This window comes from Poecilia reticulata, chromosome 8 (assembly GCF_904066995.2).
Source record: "Poecilia reticulata chromosome 8, P_reticulata-male-v2, whole genome shotgun sequence".
Classification (NCBI taxonomy): Eukaryota; Metazoa; Chordata; class Actinopteri; order Cyprinodontiformes; family Poeciliidae; genus Poecilia; species Poecilia reticulata.
Genome location: NC_088837.1, coordinates 27,480,249 through 27,506,733, shown reverse-complemented (window position 1 = coordinate 27,506,733; position 26,485 = coordinate 27,480,249). Strand labels below are relative to the sequence as shown.

Below are 26,485 nucleotides of genomic sequence, written 5' to 3'. Positions count from 1 at the left end.
AAGAAATCACTCAGTTATGGAAGGAGCACTACAGTGCACTGTTTAATTGTGTCAAAAGTGACACTTTTGAAATGACAAATATTCACAGTAATGACAATGTATCCCCACAAGAAATATATCATGCAATCATGACACTGAAAGACACCAAGGCCTGTGGGATGGATAACATTTCCTCTGAGCATTTGAAAAATGCAAGTAAGAAACTTTGCGCATTACTTTCTATGTGTTTCACTGGCTGTCTAGTACATGGTCTGTTACCTAATTCAATGTTATCTGTCATTCTGGTACCAATTATTAAAGATAAAGCAGGTAAGATTAGCTCTTTGGAGAATTACCGACCCATAGCTTTAGCTAGTAGTTTGTCGAAAGTTTTAGAAAAAGTCCTTTTAAATAGGCTGGAAGAGTTTCTCTTGACCTCCGATAATCAATTCGGTTTTAAACCCAAACATGGCACAGACATGTGTATTTTTGCACTACAGGAGATTTTAGACTTGTATAATTTGCACAACACTACAGTATTTATGTGTTTTATTGATGCCTCTAAAGCATTTGATCGTGTGAATCACCAAAAACTGTTCGGCAAGTTAGAAAGCAGAGATGTACCCAAATATCTAATTAGAATTCTGGTCTACTGGTATGGTCATCAATCAATGTTTGTAAAATGGGCCAACACAACGTCTGATTCCTTTAAAGTTGGTAACAGAGTAAGGCAGGGAAGTTTACTGTCCCCTTACCTTTTTAACATCTACATGGACGAACTATCAAAGCGCCTGAATTGTTGTAAAACAGGCTGTATAGTTGGTGACCACATAATCAATCACATAATGTATGCAGATGATTTGGTAATCTTATGCCCATATAGTGCTGGCCTTCAACAACTATTAAGGGTCTGTTCCCAATATGGTTGTGACTTTGACATCAAATATAATGCTAAGAAAAGCAACGTTATGATTGTTAGAAGTAGGGCAGATAAGCATCTGATAACCCCTGACTTCTCTTTATCTGGCATTGTCCTCAACAGATGCAATGAAATTAAATATTTGGGACATTACATAACTGATGACCTGTCTGATGATTGTGACATTCGTAGGCAGTATTGTATGATGTATGCACAAGGTCAGAAAGTTTAGTATGTGTTCATCCTCTGTGAAGATAGCTCTTTTTAAAGCTTTTTGTACTTTACACGGCCCATCTGTGGCGAAGATACAACAAAAGTATCCTGCAGAAACTTTATGTGGCCTACAATGACGGCATGAGGCTCCTACTCAGAGTGCCTAGATGGAGCAGTGCTGGCCATATGTTTGTACATAATGATGTTCCCACATGTGCAGCTGTGCTCAGGAATCTCATGTATAGATGTATGTGGAGATTTTCTGTCATGCAATAATATAATTGCAATTTTAGTAAATCCTGTTTTTAGTACAGTGAGATTTTTCTCAAGATTGTGGAAACATTGGTGTCATCATTTATTTGTGACTCAGTGAATGTCATGTTTTTTTTTTATTTTTTATTTTATTATTTTTCTCTTATTTTGTTTTTACCTTTTTTATGGACCTTTTTGGTCTGGAATAAAGATTGATTGATTGATTGATTGATTGATTGATTGATTGATTGATTGATTGATTGATTGATTGATATCAGTGTGTGTGTGTGTGTGTGTGTATACCGTCACACTTTCCAGTCCAATAGGTGGCGGTAAAGATGCTTTTCCATGGTTACCAACCACCACAAAAACATCAACGAAGAAGAAGAACCTCCCATTTTTAGGTTGTGGGCGGGGAAACGTCTGCGGCTGCGCGGAGTCGTAGCTCCTGTTGTCCAAGTAATATGACTGGCGGGAAGAGCTGCAGCAGCAACAAGGATTCGGAGCCCAGCATGGACGTGGATGTGGATTCCAGCCGGACGGAGAGCGAGCGGGGGGACCTGGACAGCAGCGTCCCCGTTGCGTGCTCGTCCAACGGCAGCGGCGGGGAGGAGGACGAAGCGGAGGGCCTGTGTAGGCCCCGAGAAACCGGGGGCTCGAGTGACCAGCTCACACCGGATGAAGGCGCCGAGAGAGGCATCGGCAAGGATCAAGAAGTGTCGGTGGAAATTGGAGAGACGTATTTGTGTCAAAGAACCGATAAAACATGGCGTAAGTGAAAACATGGCTTAACTCCGTCTCTCATTTAGTTTTCCTGAAAACTTTTCATTGTTTGAGACAGAAATGTGTAAAACGAGAATAATGTATTTTTATGTTAAGCTAGAGGTGTTTCAGCTTTCATAGAATCATCGCTCTGAACAATAAGCTTATTTCAAAGATATAACGGTTTGGATGTTAGTTGGTGACGAATAAAAATGTCTAGAAATAAATTGTTTTTGTTTATGAAGTTGGCGTCCGATTCGTAGTTTCACTTTAGAGCTATTCTGCTGCTTTTAAGAAATCTGGACTATAAATCTGCTATAAGATTTATTATGGTCTTAGTTATAGAATTAGGTGTGATTAAATTAAATAACTATACCGAATAAGTACTTACATGTGTAAATGTCCCATTAATTAAATGCATATACATCATTAAATAGTCCATTTTACCAGTAAATTAAATATATAGACATTTTGGAATATGCAAATAAATAATTAAATATGCCATGACATAATTAAATCTACTGCGACAGACTGGTGACCTGTCCAGGTGACCTGTCCAGGTGACCTGTCCAGGTGACCCCGCCTCTCGCTAGAGAGGCAGCAGCTCCTCCCGACCCACTGAGGGACAAAGAGGATGGATGGATAATTAAATCCAGCTATTTATATAATGAATTTAAATATCAAAAAGTTCTCTTTTAAAGAAAAGCTTTATTTATGTATTTATTTATTTCAGCCATGAAGTGTGTCCAGGTGTGGGCAGTGTAATGTTCTCTGATGCTGCTCCTGCGTTGAGGTGGAGCTGACCGACTGTGTTGCTGTTGTAGACATGGCCGAGGTGATCCAGTCCCGCCTCAACGAGCAGGAGGCCCGGGAGGAGTTCTATGTCCACTATGTGGGATGTGAGTATCTGAGCAGAACCAGAACCAGAACCTGTCCTTCAGAAGGACTGAGAGTTTGACGTTTGGACTGCAGTTAACCGGCGGCTGGACGAGTGGGTGGGGAAGAACCGGCTGGCGCTCACCAAGACAGTGAAGGACGCCGTGAGGAAAAACTCTGAGGTTGGAGGAGTCGGAGACCTCGGCGATCAGCCCGAGAGGAAGATCACGCGCAACCAGAAGAGGAAGCATGATGAGATCAACCACGTGCAGAAGGTGGCGCCCCCTGCTGTTTGCAGAGATGCCAGTCTCGGTTTCACCTAACACGAATTTCTCCTCCACCCAGACCTACGCCGAGATGGACCCGACTACAGCGGCTCTGGAGAAGGAGCACGAGGCGGTGCGTACCTCCCACTACCTGTGCTACCCCGATAGGCTGCTAGGGTGGAGGCCTCCTCCTCACTCCTCCGTCTCCTCAGATCACCAAGGTGAAGTACGTGGATAAGATCCAGATCGGGAACTTTGAGATCGACGCCTGGTACTTCTCTCCGTTCCCAGAGGACTATGGGAAGCAGCCCAAGCTCTGGATCTGCGAGTTCTGCCTGAAGTACATGAAGTACGAGAAAACGTTCCGACACCACCTGGTGAGTCCAGCTGTTGCTTTAACCCTGGTCACATGACGCTGTTGGGGTCAAAGTTCAGCCTGGAGGATCTGCGGTTTCATCAGCACAGCTGACCTTTGACCTTCTCCTCCTCAGTCTCACTGCCAGTGGAGGCAGCCTCCAGGGAAGGAGATCTACCGCAGGAGCAACATCTCCGTCTATGAGGTGGACGGCCGGGACCACAAGGTGAGCTCGCCCTCTGGTGGTCGTCTTGGGGACGGCGGTGTCTTACTGGACTGTTGTCCTCAGATCTACTGCCAGAACCTGTGCCTGCTGGCCAAGCTGTTCCTGGACCATAAGACGCTTTACTTTGACGTGGAGCCGTTCATCTTCTACATTCTGACCGAAGTCACCAAGCAGGGAGCGCACATCGTCGGCTACTTCTCCAAGGTACGCCACCGCTTCAGCCACTTTCACCCAGTCAGCAGCAAACGGATGATTTACTGAATAAAATCTGAATTATGATGTGAGATCATCAACGATCAGCCGGTTTAAGATTCAACACGCCATCCTGAAGCCCTGCAGGCATTCTGGTACCGACGGGTCCAGTGGTTCTGCTCAGGTCTTTAAGCTATTAAGACACCATTGTGGTAATGATCAGGTCTGATTGTTCTGTTTCTGCAGGAAAAAGAATCTCCAGATGGGAACAACGTGGCGTGTATTCTGACGCTGCCGCCGTACCAACGCAGAGGCTACGGGAAGTTCCTCATAGCTTTCAGTGAGTCAGGGGTCAAGGGTCAGAGCTGGCTTAAGGGTTCTGTCTACCTGGACCGTTGGTGCTACAGAGACTCATTGGCTGTAGAATATATTAACAATTTAATCCACTTAACTTCTTTACCTCAGAAATGTAAAGTTTATGGTTCTGAAGGTTTTATGGATCAAAAATCAATTTCATAACAAACAACAAAACCAGCCAGGAGATGGAGACTACTGACCTACTGCTAGCTCTGCTACTACTAGTGATGCTACTGCTAGCTCTGCTGCTGCTAGCTCTGCTGCTGCTAGTGATGCTACTGCTAGCTCTGCTGCTGCTAGTGATGCTACTGCTAGCTCTGCTACTACTAGTGATGCTACTGCTAGCTCTGCTACTACTAGTGATGCTACTGCTAGCTCTGCTGCTGCTAGTGATGCTACTGCTAGCTCTGCTGCTGCTAGTGATGCTACTGCTAGCTCTGCTACTACTAGTGATGCTACTGCTAGCTCTGCTGCTGCTAGTGATGCTACTGCTAGCTCTGCTGCTGCTAGTGATGCTACTGCTAGCTCTGCTACTACTAGTGATGCTACTTCTAGCGCTGCTACTGCTAGCTCTGCTGCTGCTAGTGATGCTACTGCTAGCTCTGCTACTACTAGTGATGCTACTGCTAGCTCTGCTACTACTAGTGATGCTACTTCTAGCGCTGCTACTGCTAGCTCTGCTGCTGCTAGTGATGCTACTGCTAGCTCTGCTGCTGCTAGTGATGCTACTGCTAGCTCTGCTACTACTAGTGATGCTACTGCTAGCTCTGCTACTACTAGTGATGCTACTTCTAGCGCTGCTACTGCTTGCTCTGCTACTGCTAGTGATGCTACTGCTAGCCCTGCTACTACTAGTGATGCTACTTCTAGCGCTGCTACTGCTTGCTCTGCTACTGCTAGTGATGCTACTGCTAGCTCTGCTACTGCTAGTGATGCTACTGCTAGTGATGTTACTACTAGCACTGTTACTGCTAGCTCTGCTACTGCTATCTCTGCTGCTGCTAGTGATGCTACTGTTACTGCTGCTAGCGCTGCTACTGCTTGCTCTGCTACTGCTAGTGATGCTACTGCTAGTGATGCTACTGCTAGTGATGCTACTGTTACTACTGCTAGCGCTGCTACTGCTAGTGATGCTACTGCTAGTGCAGTTAGCGCTGCTACTGCTAGTGATGCTACTGCTAGTGTTGCTATTGCTAGTGCTGCTACTTGTTAGCGCTGTTACATTTAACTGGAGTCCTGTGTCCAACCATCTGCTCTGGGTCAAAGGTCGTCGTAGTATTAATGGCATCAGGTTAACCTGCTGCTCAATGAAGATAAACATGAAACATTGATGTTAAGCATTTCGCTTCTCTCATCACAGAACCCACCTTTGGTTTTGGGTCCATTCAGGGCCAGGTAGGACTCTACCCTCTGGTTCTGATTGGTTCTGGTTCTGCAGGCTACGAGCTGTCCAAGCTGGAGAACGCGGTCGGCTCGCCGGAGAAGCCGCTGTCGGATCTGGGCAAGCTGAGCTATCGGAGCTACTGGTCCTGGGTTCTGCTGGAGATCCTGCGGGACTTCAGGGGGACGCTGTCCATCAAGGACCTCAGGTCGGTCCAGCACCGGGAGGGGGGCCGAGCCGCGGCCCGGGGACTTTCAGAAATTCACCACACCCCTGCAGAAAGTCAGCCACCCCTCAGAGACGATCACACGATCGGCTGTTTACTGCGATTTAGTGTTTACATTTAAAATAGTTTCCGTTCTGGTCCGAGTGACCCAGTTCCTGGCAGAACCAGAACCGGCTGACCTGCTGCTGTCTTCCAGCCAGATGACCAGCATCACTCAGAGTGACATCATCAGCACGCTGCAGTCGCTCAACATGGTGAAGTACTGGAAGGGGCAACACGTCATCTGCGTCACGCCCAAACTGGTGGAGGAGCACCTGAAGAGCGCCCAGTACAAGAAGCCGCCCATCACAGGTGAGCTGGGGGGGCGAGGGGTGGGGGGACGGGACGGCCCCCTACAGGAAGACTAGCCTCTTACCTTCACAATAAGAGCATGGAAAGTGTCTGCTGGGAGAAACGCAGAAAAACATCTAGATAGATAGATGGATAAATCTTTATTGTCATTGTCACAAGAACAACGAAATTTAAAAAAGTGCCGTAAGTCAGTGCATATGCTAAAAGAAAGAAAAACTTGTGTCACACTTTACTTAAACTGTAAGAAATACATAACAAGTAGGTGATAAAATAAAACTAATAAATAATAAGAATAACCACATTCTCACACACATCCTTCATAATGATTAATGGTTATTTGATTGCATTTAGTTTAGTTATTGCTGTAGGATAAAAACTGTCTCTGAATCGGTTGGTTCTTGTTCTGATTGCTCTGTATCGTCTGCCTGAAGGCATCAGTGTAAACAGAGAATATCCGGGGTGAGAAGTGTCCTTTGTGATGAGTTGTGCCTGTTTTAGACAGCGGTCACTGTGCAAGTCCTCCAGTGAGGGGAGAGAACAGCCAATGATTTTTTGGGCTGTATTCACAACCCTTTGTAGAGCTTTCCTTTAAGCCGCAGTGCTGTTGTTATACCATAAGTCGGTATGCTCTCTATGGAGCACCTGTAAAAGGACCCCAGCAGTTTCTCCTTGATGTTGTTCTTCCTGAGAACCCTCAGGAAGTAAAGTCTTTGCTGGGCCTTTTTTATCAGCTCGAAGGTGTTCACGGTCCATGTGAGGCCCTGCTCAATGTGGACCCCCAGAAAACGAAAGTCAGCTACCCTTTCACACATTTTCCCCCAATGTGTAGTGGTTTGATGTCCGTTCTTTTCCTCCTGTAATCTATTATGAGTTCTTTTGTCTTTGTGCTGTTGAGGAGCAGATTGTTCTCCCTGCACACTGACAGCCGCTCCACCTCTAGGCTGATCATCACCGCCTGAGATGAGCCCCACTACTGTGGTGTCATCAGCAAACTTGATGATCTGTTTCTACACGTTTCTAGACCTGATGGCGTCCAGCAGGGGGACACTTTGTCCTCTGTCTGTCCAGCAGAGACATGGACAGACAGTAAAATGTCTTCAACGGTTTCCTGTCTGATGTCCTCTGTCTCTGTCCACAGTGGACACCATGTGTCTCAAGTGGGCGCCTCCCAAGAACAAACAGGCCAAGCTGTCGAAGAAGTGAGGAAGAGGAGCTGCTCATCTTCATCACCCGGACTGTAAATAAATGTTATTAATCTGTTAATATTTTCATAGAATAAACGTTCTCAGGAAAAACCCGGTTCTGGTTCCTTCAATCTTCAGAATAAAAATTCTTTCTTCATTTATTTCAAACGAAAATGTAATGTTTGTTTACCTCACATTATTAAAAACTGGAAATAAAACAAAACCTTCCTGCAGTTTGGACCTGAATTATAAGCAACGTCCAGAGAGACGAAAACCCAGAGGTCCAGTTACAGCAAAACACCCAGAACCGGACCGGCAGAACCGGACCGGCAGAACCGGACCGGCAGAACCGGACCAGGACACGTCTGGTCGATGGCTTGTCAGCAGGTTCTGCAGGGAAGCATCCGGAACCGAATCCTAGGACACCGTGATGAAGGTGCAGCGGCGTCGGCCATCTTGGATCCCAACATGGAGGCCCTGCAGGGATTTGAAGAGGCAGCGGCTTTAACCCCTTCCTCACCAGGCAGATCTCTGGTTTAAAACTTAAACATTTAAAATGTTTCAAGTCAATTTAAAAATCTCCTGTTTGTCGTTAATACCTGGTAATGTCCAGCAGGGGGCACTCTAGTCTGAGCCTCCTGCTGTTCTCAGTCCTGCAATAATATTGGCACCCTTTAAACTTCTGATTTTATTATTCTGGGTTTTATATGACAGAATAAATACATAAAATATGAAGGAAAATGATTCCTGGTTTTAAATAAAATAATCTGAAAAGTGTGGTGTGCATTTGTATTCAGCCATGATTCTACAGCTGCTCTGAATGACTGAAATGTAGTGGTGGGAGGTCAGAGGTCAGGGTTTGATCTCAGTCATAAATCATGTTGGGAGTTTAAATCACTAACATGAAGGTTTTATAATAAACTGGTCTCAGCATAAACCAGTCGGGTCAGAACCAGTAATGTGATCTGGACCATTTGGTTTCTGAAGAATGTTTCCTAGTAAAGGTTAAAGGTTAAACTCCAGAGTAAACAGACTCATAATTAGTTTATTCAGGATAATTACATGTTTACAGGAATCGTGACCCGGTTAAAGGTTCTGTGAACAAAGCCACAAGTTTACATACAGCAACTGGGGAAAACCCAGATGATGATGTCATGACTCTGAAAGCCTTTGATTGGTTCAATTACAAAACCTGCAGCCACTGCTTCCTCGTGTGACATCATGGAAAACATGAAACATCATCCCAGAGATCAGAACCTTGAAGCCGGTCCGGGTCCAGAAGTCCAAAGGTTACCAGTTACCTGCTACTGGTTACCAGTTACTGGTTAACTGGTTTCTAGTTGAATCCATTTCAGCTGCAGCTCCTTGTTCCCAAGAGAAAAGGTGTTTTAGTCTTAGTGGTTTATTGCAGTGGTTCCCAAACGTTTTCTGGGCCCCTATGGGTTACAAATAGCTGTCCAGTTGAACGGGGGGGGGGGGGGGGGGGGGGGGGGGGTCAGGGGAACGATTGTTTGGGGGGCAAAATGAATGTAGGCAGCTGATCATAAACATCATCAGTAGCCTACAGGTGTAACCGGATCCTTTTCTGCGTTGTGCTGGTTTTTGAGTGAATGGACACAGTTTCCTTCAAGCGGATGATTCTCAGTTTGTTTCTGACGAAGATACAGACAAAACAACCGAGTTAAAGGCCGCCGGCTCCAAGTCCTCTCCCGCCGGACAACATGACAAAAGGGGAGGGGCCAAGGGGCGCAAACAATTTAAAGACAATACCACAGAAGAAGAAATAAAAGGGAGGGGCTTCAGATCTTAAAGTAACACAGTTAAAACAATGACAGGTGTGTTTCATTAAGACAAATAATCAAAAAAAGACATTTTGTGTAATTGTAACAAAAGAGAATTACAACCAGGTTACACTCACTCCCCTAGAATTACACAAAATGAAAAATGGTTAAGACACTCAGTACCATCACAAAATAGTTTTCTTTCCTGCAACAGTTCAACCCAACAGCATAACAGCTTCCCTACAATAAGGTCAGGAGACTAGAGATCGCTCAACAACTAGCGAAATCTCACGGTATCCCATGGACAACAAGAGGTGCCTTTTACACCCCCTATACAGAATAAACATATAAACGGTACTGAAGCTTAGGCAAACAAAGGAAAAGACAATCCTAGACAATGGCAGGAATTATACAACAAGAACTTAGAGACTCACATCAATAACAGGCTGAACATTATCTTTATCATAAAATGCCTCAATGGCAGCCATGGACTCTATCAGGCGACAAACTGGTCTAATAACCTCCCAAAGCGTGAAGTTAGGCGGCGAACAACATCCCCTCCCACACTGTCTGGAGGATGAACAGAGCCAGCATCATCAGGAAGATGAGGTGAGGAACCAGCAGCCGCCATGTTTACATAGAAGCTGAGCTCCGCGAGGTTCTGTTTGTGAGACATGCAGCCATGTGGGGCTTTAGAGGGCGTTTCTGGGCGGAGCTCGGTGAGGTCCATTGTATCCTGTTAAAATAAAATACTAAGTAAAACCTGGTCCTCCAGCGCCGCCTGCTGGTCCAGAGGAGCGGATAAAACCTGGAGTGGGTCATTTCCACAGGATCAGGATTTAGACTCTTTTTTCATTCAAACTTTCTTTTTCTAATGATTTGATAACATGTTTTTTATTCTCTCTTTAATCAGGATTTACTTTAATAGTTTAAATTCCACTAATTCATAATCCTGCCAGGAGAAATCAGTCAAAGAAGATGATACTCATAATTATTTCTCTGCAGGTGGAAATGTCTGATTTTAGTCCATGAAAGTTGCTGTTTTTATGTAATGATGTGACATGAAGGTGAAGTTTGGTCTGAAATGATCCTGTGAGGTAAACAGGAGGTATGACCTGTTATTTACGCACAAACACTCGATGTGATGAAGATATATTCAGCTTCATTATCTGATGTTCTGAACAAAGAACAGTTCATTCGTCAGCCGTGTGGAACCAGCTCAGCTGGATGGTTCAGTCGGTCACAGATGAACTGGTTTCCACGCAGATCGGATCATCTGGATGAATCAAAATGCTTTCAGAGCTTCGGCTCAAACATGGGAAGATGTTGGATTTGTTGCCAGGAACCAGAGAAGTCGGGTCTTTTCCCTTCATGCCGTGGTTCTGTACCGGTACCCGGCTCTCATTGATCCCAGAACCGGGAACTCAGACGCTCGGCTTTTCCTTCATGAGTCGTCGTGAGACGTTTTCACACAGAGCAGAAAAAACTCGTAACTGGAACATGAGAGGAAATCTGTCAGTCAGGAGGTTTAATTATACATTAGTAACTGCTGACTCAGCAGGCGGCCATGTTTCTCCATGTGTGTGTGTGTGTGTGTGTGTGTGTGTGTGTGTGTGTGTGTGTGTGTAATGAGCAAGATGCTTACATTCCTCTCAGTGAAAGTCGTGGTTCTGCTGCGTCATTCTGGCCTACAGAACCAAAAATTCAAGCTCGTTTGTTTTTCTTGTGGAAGATGAACTTCTGACCGAGTCTTTCGCCTCTAGCTTTCAGGTTTGTTTGTTCTGAATTTGGCTCATTCTTTGTCCTTTAGTTCTCACGTCTTCCCTCCCTGCAGCATGACGCTGCCACCACCATGTTCTGGGTTCCCCAGTAAACCTACTGGGCCCAGTGATCATCCAGCGCCCCCTCATGGTTCTGAGTTCAAATGCTTTTTAAGTCGACAGGAAATTTGAAAATATCTCTTGATAATTATGTGTTATTGGAAGATTAACGTCCCTCTGCTGCGTCCAGCTGGTCTGAGATCAGGCTGATGAAGTCGGTCATATTTAGACTCGTCTACGTTTATTCTCCGTCTGCTGTAAATAAAACACAGGTGTATTTAACCTGTCAATAAATCACATGCAGCCTGGAGCTGAGGGGAAGTAGGCCTGCAGACAGGAAGTGGCTGAGGTGTGTGCTGGGAGGAGGGACAGGTGAGGGCGTGTTGTTGGCCAGGTGCTCTTAAAGCTGCAGCAGAGCAGCGGATGCTAACTTCCAGAGATGGCGCTCTGCAAGCTGATCTGCGTGGCGGCGCTGCTGACTCTGTTAACTCAAGGTAGGAATCTCACCTGCATCGGCTCCACCAATCAGCTTCATCTGTGACAACATGTCAGAAAACAGCATTAAATCATCTTCAAATGATTCTGACTTTGTCAAACAGGAGAGGATTTTCCTGGTTATAAATAAGTTAAAGTTTTTTCCCACTGAATTAATTTTCCATCCATGAACATGTAGAGAAACAATTTTCTGATTGGAGCTAAAATTGTGATTTTGTGTAAAAATGTAGTTTTTAACTAGCAGCTCTTTGTATAACAGAGAAAAATGTTTTTGCTCAAATTTGTCTGAAATTGGATGAAAAGTCCCTGAAAGAGTCTGAAAAAGTTTCTCTGACCTAAAATTAGAATAAAAATTGTCATATTATTTAACAGTTTGGATTTTCTTTAAGTTCAGTTTTCTTGTTGCTACTTTCTATTTTATTTGGACTTTTGATCATATTAGTTGTATATTGAAATGTTTTATTTGCTTTAATTTTTGTTCTTTGCTTTATAAATAAAGTAGGATTGACTGCCTTATATTTGAACATGGATGTGAAGACAAATCATATTTATAAACGTGCAGAAATTGATTTAGTCAGAATCTGAAAGTTTCTGCTGTTTTTGACATTTAAAGGCTGAAGGAGAAACTTGAGGTGTTTAGTGAACATTTGCCACCATGAGCTCCAGATATGAAGCTACGACTAAACAAAATTATCCCAAAGAACAGGTGAGAGATTAGCTGACAGATTCAAAGTCACATATAAAACCAGTTCTGTTGCTCTGTCAGGATCTGGTTTCTATTTATGGACCAAATGACTAAAGCAAATATTTTTCCCAGAACAAGTAAAGACTGTTCTTCACACCGAAACATTCCTGAGTTTTATCTTAAGTCAAACAGGTTAACCCTTCAAAGACGCTGCAGCTGATCAAAATGCCAGGATGGAAAGACATCAGTAATAGCAAAGATGATTAATGATTAATTAATGATTAATTATCTGCTCGTTAACCTGGGATTGGTCGCAGCAGTTAATGTTAAGATACATCATTTACGTCAGTATTCAGCACCAGAATCAGCCTCAGCTGAGATCATTCTTTCACTTCGCTTTAAATTAATGGTTAATTGGATCCATTATTTTATTATTACTAGTTTATTTTCTAAAGATTAAAGTAGAAATAAATTGATTCTAAAGACAATTGCTATGGCTAAAAAGTGAAAGTTCAATGTAGTAGATTAATGGTTTAACTTTTATCAGAAGTTTATTGTTGGAGAAGGAGCCGCCATGAGGGTCTGATCAGCCAATAGGAAAAGAGCTTGGATACATCTATACCATTGTAGTCAGAAGAATCGATTATGTAATGTTGATGTTTATCACACTGGTTAGAGTGAAATCAAACTCGCTGAGGATAAAAGTGAAGGATGATTTTAGATTTGGTCACAAGGTCAACATTTAAAACGGATCATTAAGGACATTTGTTACAGTTTTTATTGCTCCCTGAAAGCAAAAGTCTAAACAAGTTCATGTCCAGGATGTGTGGGGTCTGCAGAGATGGTAGCTGACCTTTTCCTGACCTTTGACCTGATCCTCTGCTCTCTGCAGTCCCGATGGTTCGCTGCAGAGAGGAGAGGATGGTGAAGCGAGGCAGAGCCAGTTCTGACCCGTGGACCGGCCGATCCACCTGCTATCTGTCTGCAGACCGTCCTGGATCAGATCGGTGGAGTCATGTCTGACCCTCGCTGAGGTCCAGTTGCTAGTGCCTAGAGAGAACCCAGCCCTGGGGCCCTGGGGCCCTGGGGCCCTGGGGCCCGTCAGTCCTGACAGTTTTGGTTCCCAGACTCACCTGCTGCCAGTTTGAAGTTACTTGGTGGATCTTAAGGTTCTGTTCACTGCAAGGGAATCTCCAGACATCTGGGGTCCATCATCCTCCAGAGAGGAAAACATCTCAGATCTCCCATCAGATTCAGCCCAAGGTCAAAGGTCATGACCGCAGTCTCTACAGGCCTCAGTTAGAGGGTTAAAGGTCAAAGTTAATCCATCCAGTCTCTCGACCTTCTGACGCGTCGGGTAACAGGCCATGACCCCGTCCGATCTTCGGATGGGTCTTTGGTTCTGCAGGAACCAGTACCAGAATTTCTAAAAGCCGAGTTCAGATAAATCATGTTGAGTTCATAATGATATTTCTGTAGGAAATTAAAGAATGAAATAAAAAGAACTCCTTGTGTGTTTAACTTGTTGCTGTGATTAATTTTTCAGAATCTTCTTCTCAGCTGTCAGGTAGGAGAAATGTTCTGAGTTCCTCCATCTTAACTCTCCTGTCTGGGTCTTCTTGGTGTTTTCTGATCGATTCCTTCCAGTGAAACCAGATCCGAACTCTGACATTCATGTAGAGGCGACTAAGACCATCAATACTTTCACGATAAACGGATTAACCAAGAAAATACTTGAGAAAAATTGTATTTGGAACCAAAGCTACTGATGTACTGAGTACTTTAGTATTACTGTGCAACTCAGACAAAATACGACATGGTCTTTAGGTTCTTGTGAATAAAAAATCAATATTAAATAAATTCAGGCAAAAGAAACTAATCTCAGTTCATCACAACATAAAACCTTTGAACCCAGTACTTCCAGTAAGCTTCTGGTACTCACTGGTTTTTACATCCTGGTTCTTCATTCAGAGCCGTAACTCCAGGTTGGTGGAGGAGTCAGACATTGGAGTCAAGCAGAAGTAAAAAGTACATTTACAGTAAATCTCCTCAATGTGTTTTAAAGGGTTAAATGGTCACCCGGCTCTGCATTCATGTCAGGTTGCCAGGACTTTTCAGTCGATTTCTGACTATCCTGGTCTGCAGATCCTCCAGAAGTGATGAGATGTCCATGTGTCCTCAGATTGTGGTCAACCAGCACTAAACACCAGGATCGTTGGAGGAGCGGTGGCTCCTCAAGGGTCGTGGCCCTGGCAGGTCAGTCTGTTCGGATCCTCGAGCCACTTCTGTGGAGGATCTCTGATCAACAACCTGTGGGTCCTGACTGCAGCTCACTGCGTCCCAGAGTAAGAAATCTAATCCATCTGATCTTCTGTCTGACGAAAACAACTTTACTGTTCAAACTGGTTTCCCACATAGATAATTATGACAGAATCAACACTGAAACGACGTTGAAAGCTGTCGGTGACTGACATGTTGAATCTATGTTATTGTTTCAACCATAACTGACACTATATCAATGTTGATTTAACCATCATCTGATTGTGGAGCTGTAAGCACATTTGTGTTGAATTATATTGAATAAAAGTTAAGGAATCAATGTTGATTCATGTACAAACCGGATTCCAAAAAAGTTTGGACACTAAACAAATTGTGAATAAAAACTGAATGCAATGATGTGGAGATGGCAAATGTCAATGTTTTATTTGTAATAGAACATAAATGGCAGATCAAAAGTTTAAACTGAGTAAATGTTACATTTTAAAGGGAAAATATGTTGATTCAAAAGTTCACAGTGTCTACAAATCCCCAAAAAGTTGGGACAAGGAGCAATCAGTGGCTGGAAAAAGGAAATTGAACATAACAAACAGCAGGGAGACCAATTAACACTAATCAGGTCAATTGATAACATGATTGGGTATAAAAAGCTTCTTAGAGGGTCAGTGTCTCTCTGAAGCTGAGATGGAAAGAGGATCATCAATTCCACCATCGTTGGGCAGAAAGATGGTGCATCAATACCAGAATGGTGGAACCCAGCGTAAAACAGCAAAGACTTAAGTTACCATCACCAACCGAGCAGAACATCATCAGCAGATCCAGAGAATCTGGAACAATCGCTGTGCGTAAGGGTCAAGGCTGTAAAACTACTGATGCTCCTGATCTCTGGGCCCTGAAACGTCACTGCACCTCAAACAGGAACGTCTAGGGAATAACAGCCTGGGCTCCCGAATACTTCCAGAAAGCATCGTCAGTGAACACAATCCATCCGCCGCTGCAGCTGAAACTCTACAGGTCAAAGAGGAAGGTGGACAAAGACGACTGAACAGTTAGAGGCCTGATGGAGACCAGTCCTATTTCTAAACCTGAGAATCTGGTCTCCTCTGTCCCCAGACGTCTGCTGAGTGTTGGAAGGAGAAGTGGAGACGCCACAGTGGTACAAATGGTCTTGTCCAACTTTTTGGGATTTGTTGACGTCATGAAATTCTGAATCAACATATTTTCCCTTAAAATGAAACATCTCAGTTTAAACTTTTGATCTGTGATTTGTGTTTTATTGTAGATAAAATATTAGATGTTGGCACCTCCACATCACTGCATTCAGTTTTTATTCACACTTTGTTTAGTGTCCAAACTTTTTTGGAATCTGGTTTGTACATTTTTAGGTCTACATCGTAGAAAACCATTAAAAGTTTCTTCACTGGTGTTAAACACTATTTTATTGGCAGGTGATGTCATCATGTCGCTCATAATTATCTTACTTTACCATATTTCCAAAAATGTGTAAACATAAACTTAAAAAATTACAACATGGCATTAACATAACATTTTATTTTAGAGAACAGACACAGATCTGTAAACATATTTAATTCCTTTCTGTTGTCCATGAAGGTCCAGTAGGTTCAGCTTGTTCTGTAAGAACCAGCAAACATGACTAGTTGGGTAACAGGTCCGACTTTGGTTGGTGTCACTTTGGCTCCTTGGTGCCTTGGCTCCTTCCTTGGCTCCTTGGTGCCTTGGCTCCTTGGTGCCTTGCTCCTTGGTGCCTTGGCTCCTTGGTGTCTTGGCTCCTTGGTGCCTTGGCTCCTTCCTTGGCTCCTTGGTGCCTTGGCTCCTTCCTTGGCTCCTTCCTTGGCTCCTTGGTGCCTTGGCTCCTTGGCGCCTTGGCTCCTTGGTGCCTTGCTCCCGCTGTGGCGCCTAATGAAGCCACTTCCTGACCGTTTCCCTGCAGTCAGTCAGCTTTGGGTCAAACTGCTGAGACAGAGATAAGAGTGAGGAAGGGTTAGAAAGATGATGAACATTAGAAACGTTCTGAAACACATTGAAATATTAAATACTGGTTATAGAACAAACAAAGCGTACGGTTCCCCATGTACTCAGTTAAATGAATTAGGACACATTAATGAATATTCATTAATATTTATCTTAGTTGACAGACGGTAACATTTACCCATCAAGCTGCAGCGTCATGTAGCATTTATGATGCTCGTGTTAAAATGAGGGAATCGATATTTAAAAAAATTCTGTGTATCAGAAAACCTGAAGATAAAACTCAGGGAGGATCAGGGCTGATTTAACACAGACAGATTTATACTGTAGTAAAAATTATTTACAGTTTATACAGGATAAACTTCCATCAACAGCTGGTTCAATCTTCCATTAACCACAAACATTTCCAAATAAGTTGATTAAATTAATAAAAAAAATGTCCATGTGCTGATAAAGATCCTGCACCAGTAGTAATAGTCCAGTTTAACCAGTTACCAACCCAAGAATCAGCAGGTTTAGATCAGTGGTTGGATTCAATCTGTGGTGACTAACTAGGACTGATGACTAACTAGTACTGATGACTAACTAGTATTGATGACTAACTAGTACTGATGACTAACTAGTACTGATGACTAACTAGGACTGATGACTAACTAGTACTAACGACTAACTAGTACTGATGACTAACTAGGACTGATGACTAACTAGTACTGATGACTAACTAGTACTGATGACTAAGACTGATGACTAAGACTGATGACTAACTAGTACTGATGACTAACTAGTACTGATGACTAACTAGTACTGATGGCTGCAGACGTCATGCAACAGGTGAATCAGCTGTTCTGGACCAGAGGCACATCTAAGCACATCATCATAAAAAAGGAAAAACAATTGATTTGAAATGATTTAAATGGAAATGTTTTTGTTTTTTCATCTTTCTAAAACATTCAAAGAAAATATGACAAGGGACGTTAGTAATAAAAGGCTTGATTTGATAAACTGAGCAGAAAGAGAATAATCACAAACTGACTGAGGAAAGTAAAACTAAATGTCACAAATGAAAGACAAACTTCAAACCTCAAATTAAGATATTAGCATATTGGAACAAAGTTTGCTGATGGAATCTGGTTTGTTTTTGAAACTGCTGACTTTTCTGTCTCTGACCTTGATGGGCTCAGAGGCAACACGGCCGTTATCAGCGCCGTGTATCTGGGCCGTCAGAGTCAGGAGGGAAGCAACCCAAACGAACAGAGACGCACAGCGGCGCAGATCATTGTTCATCCTGGCTACTCTGCCAGCACTAACGACAACGACATCGCCCTGATAAAGCTCTCCTCAGCCGTGACGTTCACCAGCTACATCTCGCCAGTCTGCCTGGCGGCGGCGGACAGCAGCTTCTACAGCGGCGTCGACTCCTGGGTCACCGGCTGGGGCAACATTGGATCTGGTGGTGAGATTTTAAATGACTGATTAACGCCACAGTAGTCTCTCCTCTGACTACTTGGCTAAAGTGCACCTGTGTTTCCTTGACAACATTTCCTGTGCGTTTGTTTTTCACACCCTAGTGGAGAATATTCCTCACTAACAAAACTTAATGCTGTCCTTCCTGTTTACCAAACTCATAGTTCGAACCGTATTTCTTCCTCGGTTTGGAAACGTTTTCAAGGACTGAACCTTTAAACTGATGTACTCTGAATCTGTGTCTCCTCAGTTCCTCTTCCTTCTCCTCAAAACCTCATGGAGGTGGAGATACCAGTTGTGGGCAACAGACAGTGTAAATGTAGCGGCTATGGACCGACCACCATCACTAACAACATGATCTGTGCAGGATTACTGCAGGGAGGAAAGGACTCCTGTCAGGTGATTATCTTTGCTTATTAGAATCTGGTTTCATCCAGCAGATCATCTCAACTCCTCCAACATGTTTCTCATTTTAAAGGGAGACTCAGGAGGTCCGATGGTGAGCAAACAAGCTGGCCGCTGGATTCAGTCAGGAATTGTGAGTTTTGGAGAAGGATGTGCCAAACCAAATTACCCAGGAGTTTATGCCAGAGTCTCCCAGTATGAGAGCTGGATCAAAGCCCAGATCACCACCAACCAGCCGGGCTTCATCACCTACACATCTACCGGATCCAACAGCGACCTGAGCGTCTCCTGCACTGGCGTACCACCCATCCCGACCCCCACACCTAGTAATTCCTCCTCTATCCACAACATTTCAGCTCATCTTAACATGAACACCTCACATGTCCAGGATTTGTAAAACTCTGCTTGTCATTCATCTTCAGGAAGTTGTGTGAGTTATAATTAAAGACGTAATCTAAAATGTGTTCTGAAGTGTGACTGTGCTTTAATCTCCCAGCGATATACTGCGGCCGGGCCCCACTGAACTCTCGCATTCTGGAAGGTAGTTCTGTGGCGGCAGCTGGTGAGTGGCCGTCCATGGCGAGTCTGCAGAAGAACGGACAGCATGAGTGTGGAGGAACTCTGGTGTCCATGGAGTACGTCCTGAGCAACGCTGCCTGCTTCTCAGAGTGAGTCACAAAAGATCCCACCGGTAGTTTTGCTCTGACACAGTGGTGGGCCGGTCTGGTACCGGTGTGTTTGGTCTGGTGGGCCGGTCTGGTACCGGTGTGTTTGGTCTGGTGGGCCGGTCTGGTACCGGTGTGTTTGGTCTGGTGGGCCGGTCTGGTACCAGTGTGTTTGGTCTGGTGGGCCGGTCTGGTACCGGTGTGTTTGGTCTGGTGGGCCGGTCTGGTACCGGTGTGTTTGGTCTGGTGGGCCGGTCTGGTACCGGTGTGTTTGGTCTGGTGGGCCGGTCTGGTACCGGTGTGGTTCCATTCAGGCAGGCCAGAAAATCATAGAGAAAAGTGTTTCAACAGCTAAACAGTTTAACAAAGACCAACTGCTCTAACAACTTTCAGTCTGGTTTCCATGGTTACCATAGTACTGAGACTGCCCTAGTCAAAGGGTTGATCAATGACATAAACATAGACAGCAAAGGAACCACAGAGCTGGTTCTGTTGGATCAGTGGCATTAACCAGCTCATCTTTACATGAACACCTCCCATGATCAGGATTTGTAGAAACCTGCTTATAACTCATGTTCAGGAAGTTGTGTGAGTTACAATGAAAGACGAACGGACAGCATCCTGCAGTGGTAAGAGAAGAAGTCCATCTTCTTCCTGCTGAAGCTTCTGGATTTCATTTTTCTGGATGACAGGAGCTACACCTGCATGTTTTCTACCTTCCCTTTAGATTTGCAGATATCCAACGTTTTTAAGTTTCAGTCCTAAGTCAGTTCATCTTCTTGCCTTAGATCTCCTAATGTGTCTGAGTGGACGGTGGTTTTGGGTCGTCTGAAGCAGAATGGGTCCAACCCATTTGAGTCGTCATTCAACGTATTGAATATCACCATGAGCAACCTGACCGGGTCCAACATCGCACTGGTTCAGTTGTCCACACGTCCCACACTGAGCAACTACATCCAGCCCATCTGCCTGGGCAGCGGCAGAACCTTCCCGGTCGGATCCAACTGTTGGGCTGCTGGCTGGAGCTCTGGGCGAGGAGGAGGTGAGGCTGCGAGTCTGCCAGATTCACACGCTAGATTTCTAGGGCTCTCATCTGAAATGACATTTTATGTCCCACAACTTCAGTCGAGGGGCCTCTGCAGGAGTTTGAGACGTCGGTGCTAACCTGTGAAAATGTTTCCTCCACGGAGAACATGTGCACCACGGGGTTCACTCTGGAGAAGGTGAGTGGCGGCTTGACCTCTGTCCTGTTGACCTGCAGGGACACTGAGTGTCCACAGGGACAAAACGTCCCTCAGGAAACAAAAACGTCATCTCTTTGAAGGTTTTTTATATCAGCAAGGCAGTAGGTCAAAGGTCAAGGTTCAGGTTTCTGAAGCTGTCTGCATGGTGTTTCTGAGGTTTGCATCTGTATCTTCTTTAGCAGCTAAACATCATAATCTCTGTCATGTTTCACATAAAATGTGTTTCCAACAAGTATTTACACCTACTACATGTTTTTACATTTCATTTGATTTTAACAACAAACTTCAGGTAGATTAGCTGTGATTTTATGAGAGAAATCACAACGTCGTGATTTCCTGTGGAAAGAAAATAGTTCAGAATCTTAACCCACTGCCACTTTAATCTGTTGGCCCTGAAGGAGAATCATCCGTCTCCATGCTGAGTTCTTGATGTATGAAGGTACAGAAGAGTCAGAGAGTTGAATTCATGAATCCCATTTATTAATCCCAAAATACAGCTGGTCCATTTTGACCTGCTACTCTAAGAGCTAACAATCAAAATCAAAAGTAGCTTCTTTTGTTGTCCTCTGTCTAAGCTCCGCCCCAAAGAGGGCGTTCCCTATTGTGTCATTTCCTCTAAGCAGAGCTCTCATTTGCACTTTGTAGGTTTAGCTTAGCTTTAGCTTAGCAACTAGCGAAAAGAGGCAAAAGGAAAACACAGAAATATTTATTCCCAACAGCCCAAAATCAAACCCAGTGCTGCCCGGCTCCAGAGGTTCTGCTGAGCGCATCAGGGATGAAGCAGCATCATGGAGGAACCCAGCAACAGGCGGTTCTGGTTCTGGTTCTGTTTAAAACAGGGTCCGGTTCTACAACATTCCAGCTTAGAACATCTAACAGAGACATGGAGACAAGGTGCATCGCCTGGACATGGACGTCCACCTAAAGGACAGCATTGATCAGAGAAGTTGGTCCATGGAAACTCTGGAGGAGCTGCAGTGATCCTCAGCTCAGGTTCAGAAAACAGCAGCTAGATGTGAACTCCACTAACCCGATGTCGAACATCTAGTTCTCGGCACCACCAGGAGTGGAGCCTGCGGCTTAATTTGACTCAACACGGGAAACGTCACCCGACACGGAAAGGATTGACAGACTGAGGCTCTTTCTCGATTCTGTGGGTGGTGCTGCACGGCCGTTCTTAGTCGGTGGAGCGATTTGTCTGGTTAATTCCGATACCGATCTGGACTGCGGCAGGTCAGAAGCACCGAGAAGACGATCAAACTTGACTGACTGGAGGAAATAAAAATGACAACAAAGTTTCTGAAAGTGAACCTGAGGAAAGATCATGAATGTCGTCTCGGACTCATGGCCGAGGGAACTCGCCCCTCATGGAGGTGACCCGACCGACAGGTCAGGTTCACATCCAAAAACATAGAAGGGTCTGCGGCAGAACCAGAACAACCAGAACCAGGCTGAGTGTGGGTTCTTTTCCTTCCTGCGTCACTTTGTGCACTCTAAAAAGAAAATAGTTGAACCAACTTAATTGAATAGTTTCCATTGGTAACAAGCAATTCAAGTTTATCTAACTTAATTTATTATGTTTAACAGATTCTATATATTATAATCATCCAACTCAATTTGTAAATTTTTTTAACACATTTATTAAGTATGTTTAAGATAACAGATTTAAGTCAGTCTTACTCAAATCATTTAGTTTACTTTAAAAAATGGTAGATGGACTGAACTTATATAGCGCTTTTCCAGTCATTTGGACACTCAAAGCACTTGACAGTCTAGTACAGCGGTTCTTAACCCGGGTTCTATCGGTTTCAGGGGTTCGGCGGAGCCTCTGCTGACCGCGGAGGTAAAGACACACTTGTGTAAAGTCGTGATGACGCCCCGCTTTGCCATCACTTGCTGCAGAGGATCACGTTACATTGCTGAGCCAATCAGAGGATCACGTTACATTGCTTAGCCAATCAGAGGATCACGTTACATTGCTTAGCCAATCAGAGCATCACGTTACATTGCTTAGCCAATCAGAGGATCACGTTACATTGCTGAGCCAATCAGAGCATCACGTTACATTGCTGAGCCAATCAGAGGATCACGTTACATTGCTTAGCCAATCAGAGGATCACGTTACATTGCTGAGCCAATCAGAGCATCACGTTACATTGCTGAGCCAATCAGAGGATCACGTTACATTGCTGAGCCAATCAGAGGATCACGTTACATTGCTTAGCCAATCAGAGGATCACGTTACATTGCTGAGCCAATCAGAGGATCACGTTACATTGCTGAGCCAATCAGAGCATCACGTTACATTGCTGAGCCAATCAGAGGATCACGTTACATTGCTGAGCCAATCAGAGCATCACGTTACATTGCTGAGCCAATCAGAGGATCATGTTACACTGCTGAGCCAATCAGAGCATCACGTTACATTGCTGAGCCAATCAGAGGATCAGTTACATTGCTGAGCCAATCAGAGCTGTGGAGGAGCCCTGATTGGAGGAGCTCCTCTCAGCAGGGATTTGAACTTGTGTCTTTACTTCAGCAAAACTCAGTTTTTACCAAATCCTGTAGCTTTCGGTGAACTTCTAAATCTGCTCCTTAGTCGCATCTTTTCGGGGTTGGTGCTGCCTCTAGTGGCGTGGGGTGGTAACACAGCTAATATAATTACATTACTAAATCAGAATACCGTAAAGTCTTTAGTATTAATGTTTCATTCTCTTAAGAATGTAGAGCTAATTAAATGATCTAAAGACCTTAAAGTGGCTCCAGTTTCTCTCGATGGCCAACCTGTTGAAACTGGCAGATTTTAAATACCTCTGGTCGTTCCTGGACAGTCGGCTGAAAACACTGACTATAGTTTGAAGAACTGATCTCAGAGACTCTACCTTTAAGAAGACTTGGTGACCATCGGGTGACCCAACTAGACTCCATGTCTTGAATTTGGGGGGATCATATTTTATTTATCACTACAGAAGGGTTCAGTGGAAATGAAACTTGTGGGTTCGGGACCTGAAAAAAGGTTAAGAACCACTGATCTAGAGTCACTTTCACCCATTCGCACTCAGTCAAAGTAAAAAGGTAATTTAAGGAAAATATTTGTATCTTTTAAGTTAGAGTGTATTTAGAGGACACTCTAAAAAAGTTTTAGTGTCCTCTAGAGTGTTTGGGCTGCAAACCTTTTAGTTTGCAGCCCAAAATATTTAGTTTGGAACTACTTAAAAGTTTGAGTTGACTTTCTGTAGAATCAAGTCAAAGAGATTTTAAATGTTTATTAGAACAAAATAAATGATTTGAGTAAGAGAGACTTAAATTTGTCATGTTAAACCCCCTTATGAATTGAGTTATAAAAACGTAATAAATTGAGTTGGTCAGACGTAGGATATGAAACTGGCATTGAACTCAATTGTTTCAAGTAAAGTCAAAGTGAAAAGTTCCTTTAGGTTCAAGATTTGGAAGTTTTGAGTTAAATGAACACAAAAAAGTAAGTTGTTAAAACAAAAGCAAAAGAATGAAGTGAAATTAATGTAAATAAGTCCATAAGATGAACTGCAGCCCAAATACACTTTTAGAGGCTCCAGGCTGTAGATTTGTGCTGTGGGGAACCGTGTGAATGTCTGCTCACTGTGATGTTAGTAGCTGGTTCTGAATCTGGTTCTGATGGACCGTCTCCCTCTGCTCCTCAGGGTGACCTTGGCGATCCGCTCATGTGCCAGCAGGGCGGTTCTTGGTTCCAGGCCGCCGTGGTTCTGACCTTGAACTCCTCCACCAGCCAAACTCGAGCCAGCACCAATACCTTCGTCAAACTCAGTACCTTTGATGCCTTCCTGACTCGGATACTCGGGAACTTCTTGACTCCAGAACCCTCCATTAACGCCACCACCACTGCCTCCAGCGGGCACCCCGAGGCTCACCTCCTCTTCCTCCACCTCCTCGTCCTCCTCTTCTGTCTGCAGCTCTTCTCATAGAAATGCTGGGTTTAGTGGCTCTCCCTCATGGGAGCCTAAAATCTGACCGGATCTTTCCCTTTCTACATGTTTAGCCGGGTTCTCTGTGTGGTTTCTCTGTGGTTCTTTGGGTCAAAGGTGGAATCAAGTCTTTCTGGTGATTTATCAGCTGATCCTTCAGGTTTTTCTTCCACGGAGACAAAATTAAACGTGTCTTGATCAAAAGTTCTCCAGATCTGCTGAAGGTTTCTCAAAGTCTTTCTTGGTTTCCCCTGGAGGACGTCTGGAATCTGTGGTTCTGTTTGCGACCCGGTCCAGCTGGAGCTGATTGCAGGAGTCAGAATGAGGAATGTGCTGTTATTTTGATCTGAAACCAAACAGATCAGATTGTTTTATTGTTTAGAAGTCTTTATCTCCGAAACCTGAAGCACTTATCATTCACAATCAGTATCGGCACTAATAACAATAGTAACGATAATAATAATTATTATTTTTCTGTCGATTCTTTGTCTTCACAGAAAAATATTTTTAAATTTACTGATTGGTTTTATGTCTGTTTCTGTTTCATATTACAGTTTACATAATTAACAATAAAATCAAAATAAATATATGTTGAGTATTTACTGTGTAACGTTCCCAAACTCCAGGGCGTGGACCGGTACCTGTCCCTGTGCTGCTCGGTAACGGGTCGCATACGGGTCAGATTCTCTGATTCAATAAATTATTTCTGTTTGATCAAATTATGGATGGATGGATGATGGATGGATGGATGGATGGATGGATGGATGGATGGATGGATGGATGGATGGATGGATGGATGGATGGATCTGACTCTTTAACTCAACGAGTCTTTTGTGATTTTTTATGGCAGTATCTCTTAAAATCCTGAAATCTGGAATTTCTGTTTTACCACCACACAGTGATAATAATAATAATAATAATAATAATAATAATAATAATAATAATAATTAATAATAATAATAATGAAGAGAGAGCTGAGCCAAAAAGCGAAGCTCTCGATTTACCGGTCGATCTACGTTCCCACCCTCATCTATGGTCATGAGCTTTGGGTCATGACCGAAAGAACGAGATCACGGGTACAAGCGGCCGAAATGGGTTTCCTCCTCCGCAGGGTGGCTGGGCTCTCCCTTAGAGAGAGAAGCTCGGTCATCCAGGAGGGACTCAGAGTAGAGCCGCTGCTCCTCCACGTCGAGAGGAGCCAGTTGAGGCTCGGCCATCTGGTCAGGATGCCTCCTGGACGCCTCCCTGGTGAGGAGTTCAGGTCCCACCGGGAGGAGGGGAGACCCAGGACACGCTGGAGGGACGATGTCTCTCTATGGCCTGGGAACGCCTTGGGGTTCCTGGAGGAGCTGGAAGAGGCTGGGAGGGAAGTCTGGGCCTCCTGAGGCTGCTGACCCCGAGACCCGACCCGGATAAGCGGAAGAAAATGGACAGATGGATGGAATAATAATAATAATAACAAATGATCGATGATATTACGTTTTACATATGTCAAACTCAAGGTCTGGGGGCCAAATTTGGCCCACCTGAACTTTATAAATAAATAGAAAAGTCAAGATAACAATGTGTTTAAATATCATTTTATCAATCAAATTAAAGCAGTTTTTATCTGTTTACTGCCACATTACATCAGTTTCCCCACTTTCCTGTGAATTACCGTGGAAATTCACATAAAATCAACAAATACCTGCATTTTTCATGCTAACACATAATTATAAGTTTATTGCAGATTTTTTGCAAAACTGGTGAAAAATATTGAGTTAAAAGTGACTCTGACCTGCAGGCAGATGTTCTTACTTTTACTGGGCCGCTGCCTCGACCGATGTAAAGTCAGAATCCATAATGATACGACTAGTATTCAAAAGTTGCATTTACCATCATGCATAAGTGGCAACACGGTGTTAAGACAAGATGAATTATAAATATTCCTCGTCCGTTTGGCTCTAATGCCGCCAGTGGATTTCACACCGTTTCCTGTCTTTGACTCGCTGTATCCTCTCATATACCTGGATTTAAAAATCTGTGTGCAAAGAACTGAGATCACACAGAGATAACAGCGTCCCAATAATCAGCATTTATTCAAGACAGATGGATCCTATCACCACTGAAGCACATCACAAAACTCGGAGCACAAACAACACATGAATTTACCTGAGAGA

At 43.9% G+C, this 26,485-nt stretch overlaps 2 protein-coding genes across 3 annotated transcripts; both read left to right on the top strand.

Annotated features, from left to right (window-relative positions):
- The first annotated feature begins 1,754 nt into the window (after positions 1–1,754).
- kat8 (K(lysine) acetyltransferase 8) lies at positions 1,755–7,650 on the top strand. 2 transcript variants are annotated; one of them, XM_081610436.1, is made up of 11 exons: positions 1,755–2,134; positions 2,950–3,024; positions 3,098–3,276; positions 3,347–3,488; positions 3,559–3,644; positions 3,759–3,848; positions 3,912–4,052; positions 4,287–4,380; positions 5,836–5,986; positions 6,201–6,355; positions 7,494–7,650. In XM_081610436.1, the coding sequence occupies exons 1-11, from the start codon at positions 1,828–1,830 to the stop codon at positions 7,556–7,558; spliced, it is 1,485 nt and encodes a 494-aa protein (XP_081466562.1). In that variant the 5' UTR covers positions 1,755–1,827; the 3' UTR covers positions 7,559–7,650. The 2 variants fall into 2 exon arrangements, with proteins under 2 accessions (XP_081466562.1, XP_008415433.1); XM_008417211.3 differs by having other exon boundaries at positions 1,756–2,134; positions 3,347–3,400; positions 3,480–3,644.
- Positions 7,651–11,509: 3,859 nt separating this feature from the next.
- Positions 11,510–25,045, top strand: LOC103469514 (polyserase-2). Its single transcript, XM_008417228.3, has 10 exons — positions 11,510–11,634; positions 13,867–13,887; positions 14,503–14,665; positions 17,768–18,039; positions 18,301–18,449; positions 18,529–18,781; positions 18,952–19,123; positions 19,909–20,162; positions 20,246–20,343; positions 24,045–25,045. Exons 1-10 carry the CDS (start codon positions 11,580–11,582, stop codon positions 24,324–24,326), a joined length of 1,719 nt encoding a protein of 572 aa, XP_008415450.1. The 5' UTR covers positions 11,510–11,579; the 3' UTR covers positions 24,327–25,045.
- Positions 25,046–26,485: the final 1,440 nt, after the last annotated feature.

Excerpts from the sequence above, each read along its gene's own strand:
- kat8 (XM_081610436.1), top strand. The coding sequence starts at position 1,828 with ATGACTGGCGGGAAGAGCTGCAGCAGCAACAAGGATTCGGAGCCCAGC. Across the intron at positions 2,135-2,949 it reads AAGAACCGATAAAACATGGC|ACATGGCCGAGGTGATCCAG; the intron begins GTAAGTGAAAAC and ends TTGCTGTTGTAG. Across the intron at positions 4,381-5,835 it reads GAAGTTCCTCATAGCTTTCA|GCTACGAGCTGTCCAAGCTG; the intron begins GTGAGTCAGGGG and ends CTGGTTCTGCAG.
- LOC103469514 (XM_008417228.3), top strand. The coding sequence starts at position 11,580 with ATGGCGCTCTGCAAGCTGATCTGCGTGGCGGCGCTGCTGACTCTGTTA. Across the intron at positions 14,666-17,767 it reads GCAGCTCACTGCGTCCCAGA|AGGCAACACGGCCGTTATCA; the intron begins GTAAGAAATCTA and ends TGATGGGCTCAG. Across the intron at positions 18,782-18,951 it reads CATCCCGACCCCCACACCTA|CGATATACTGCGGCCGGGCC; the intron begins GTAATTCCTCCT and ends TTAATCTCCCAG.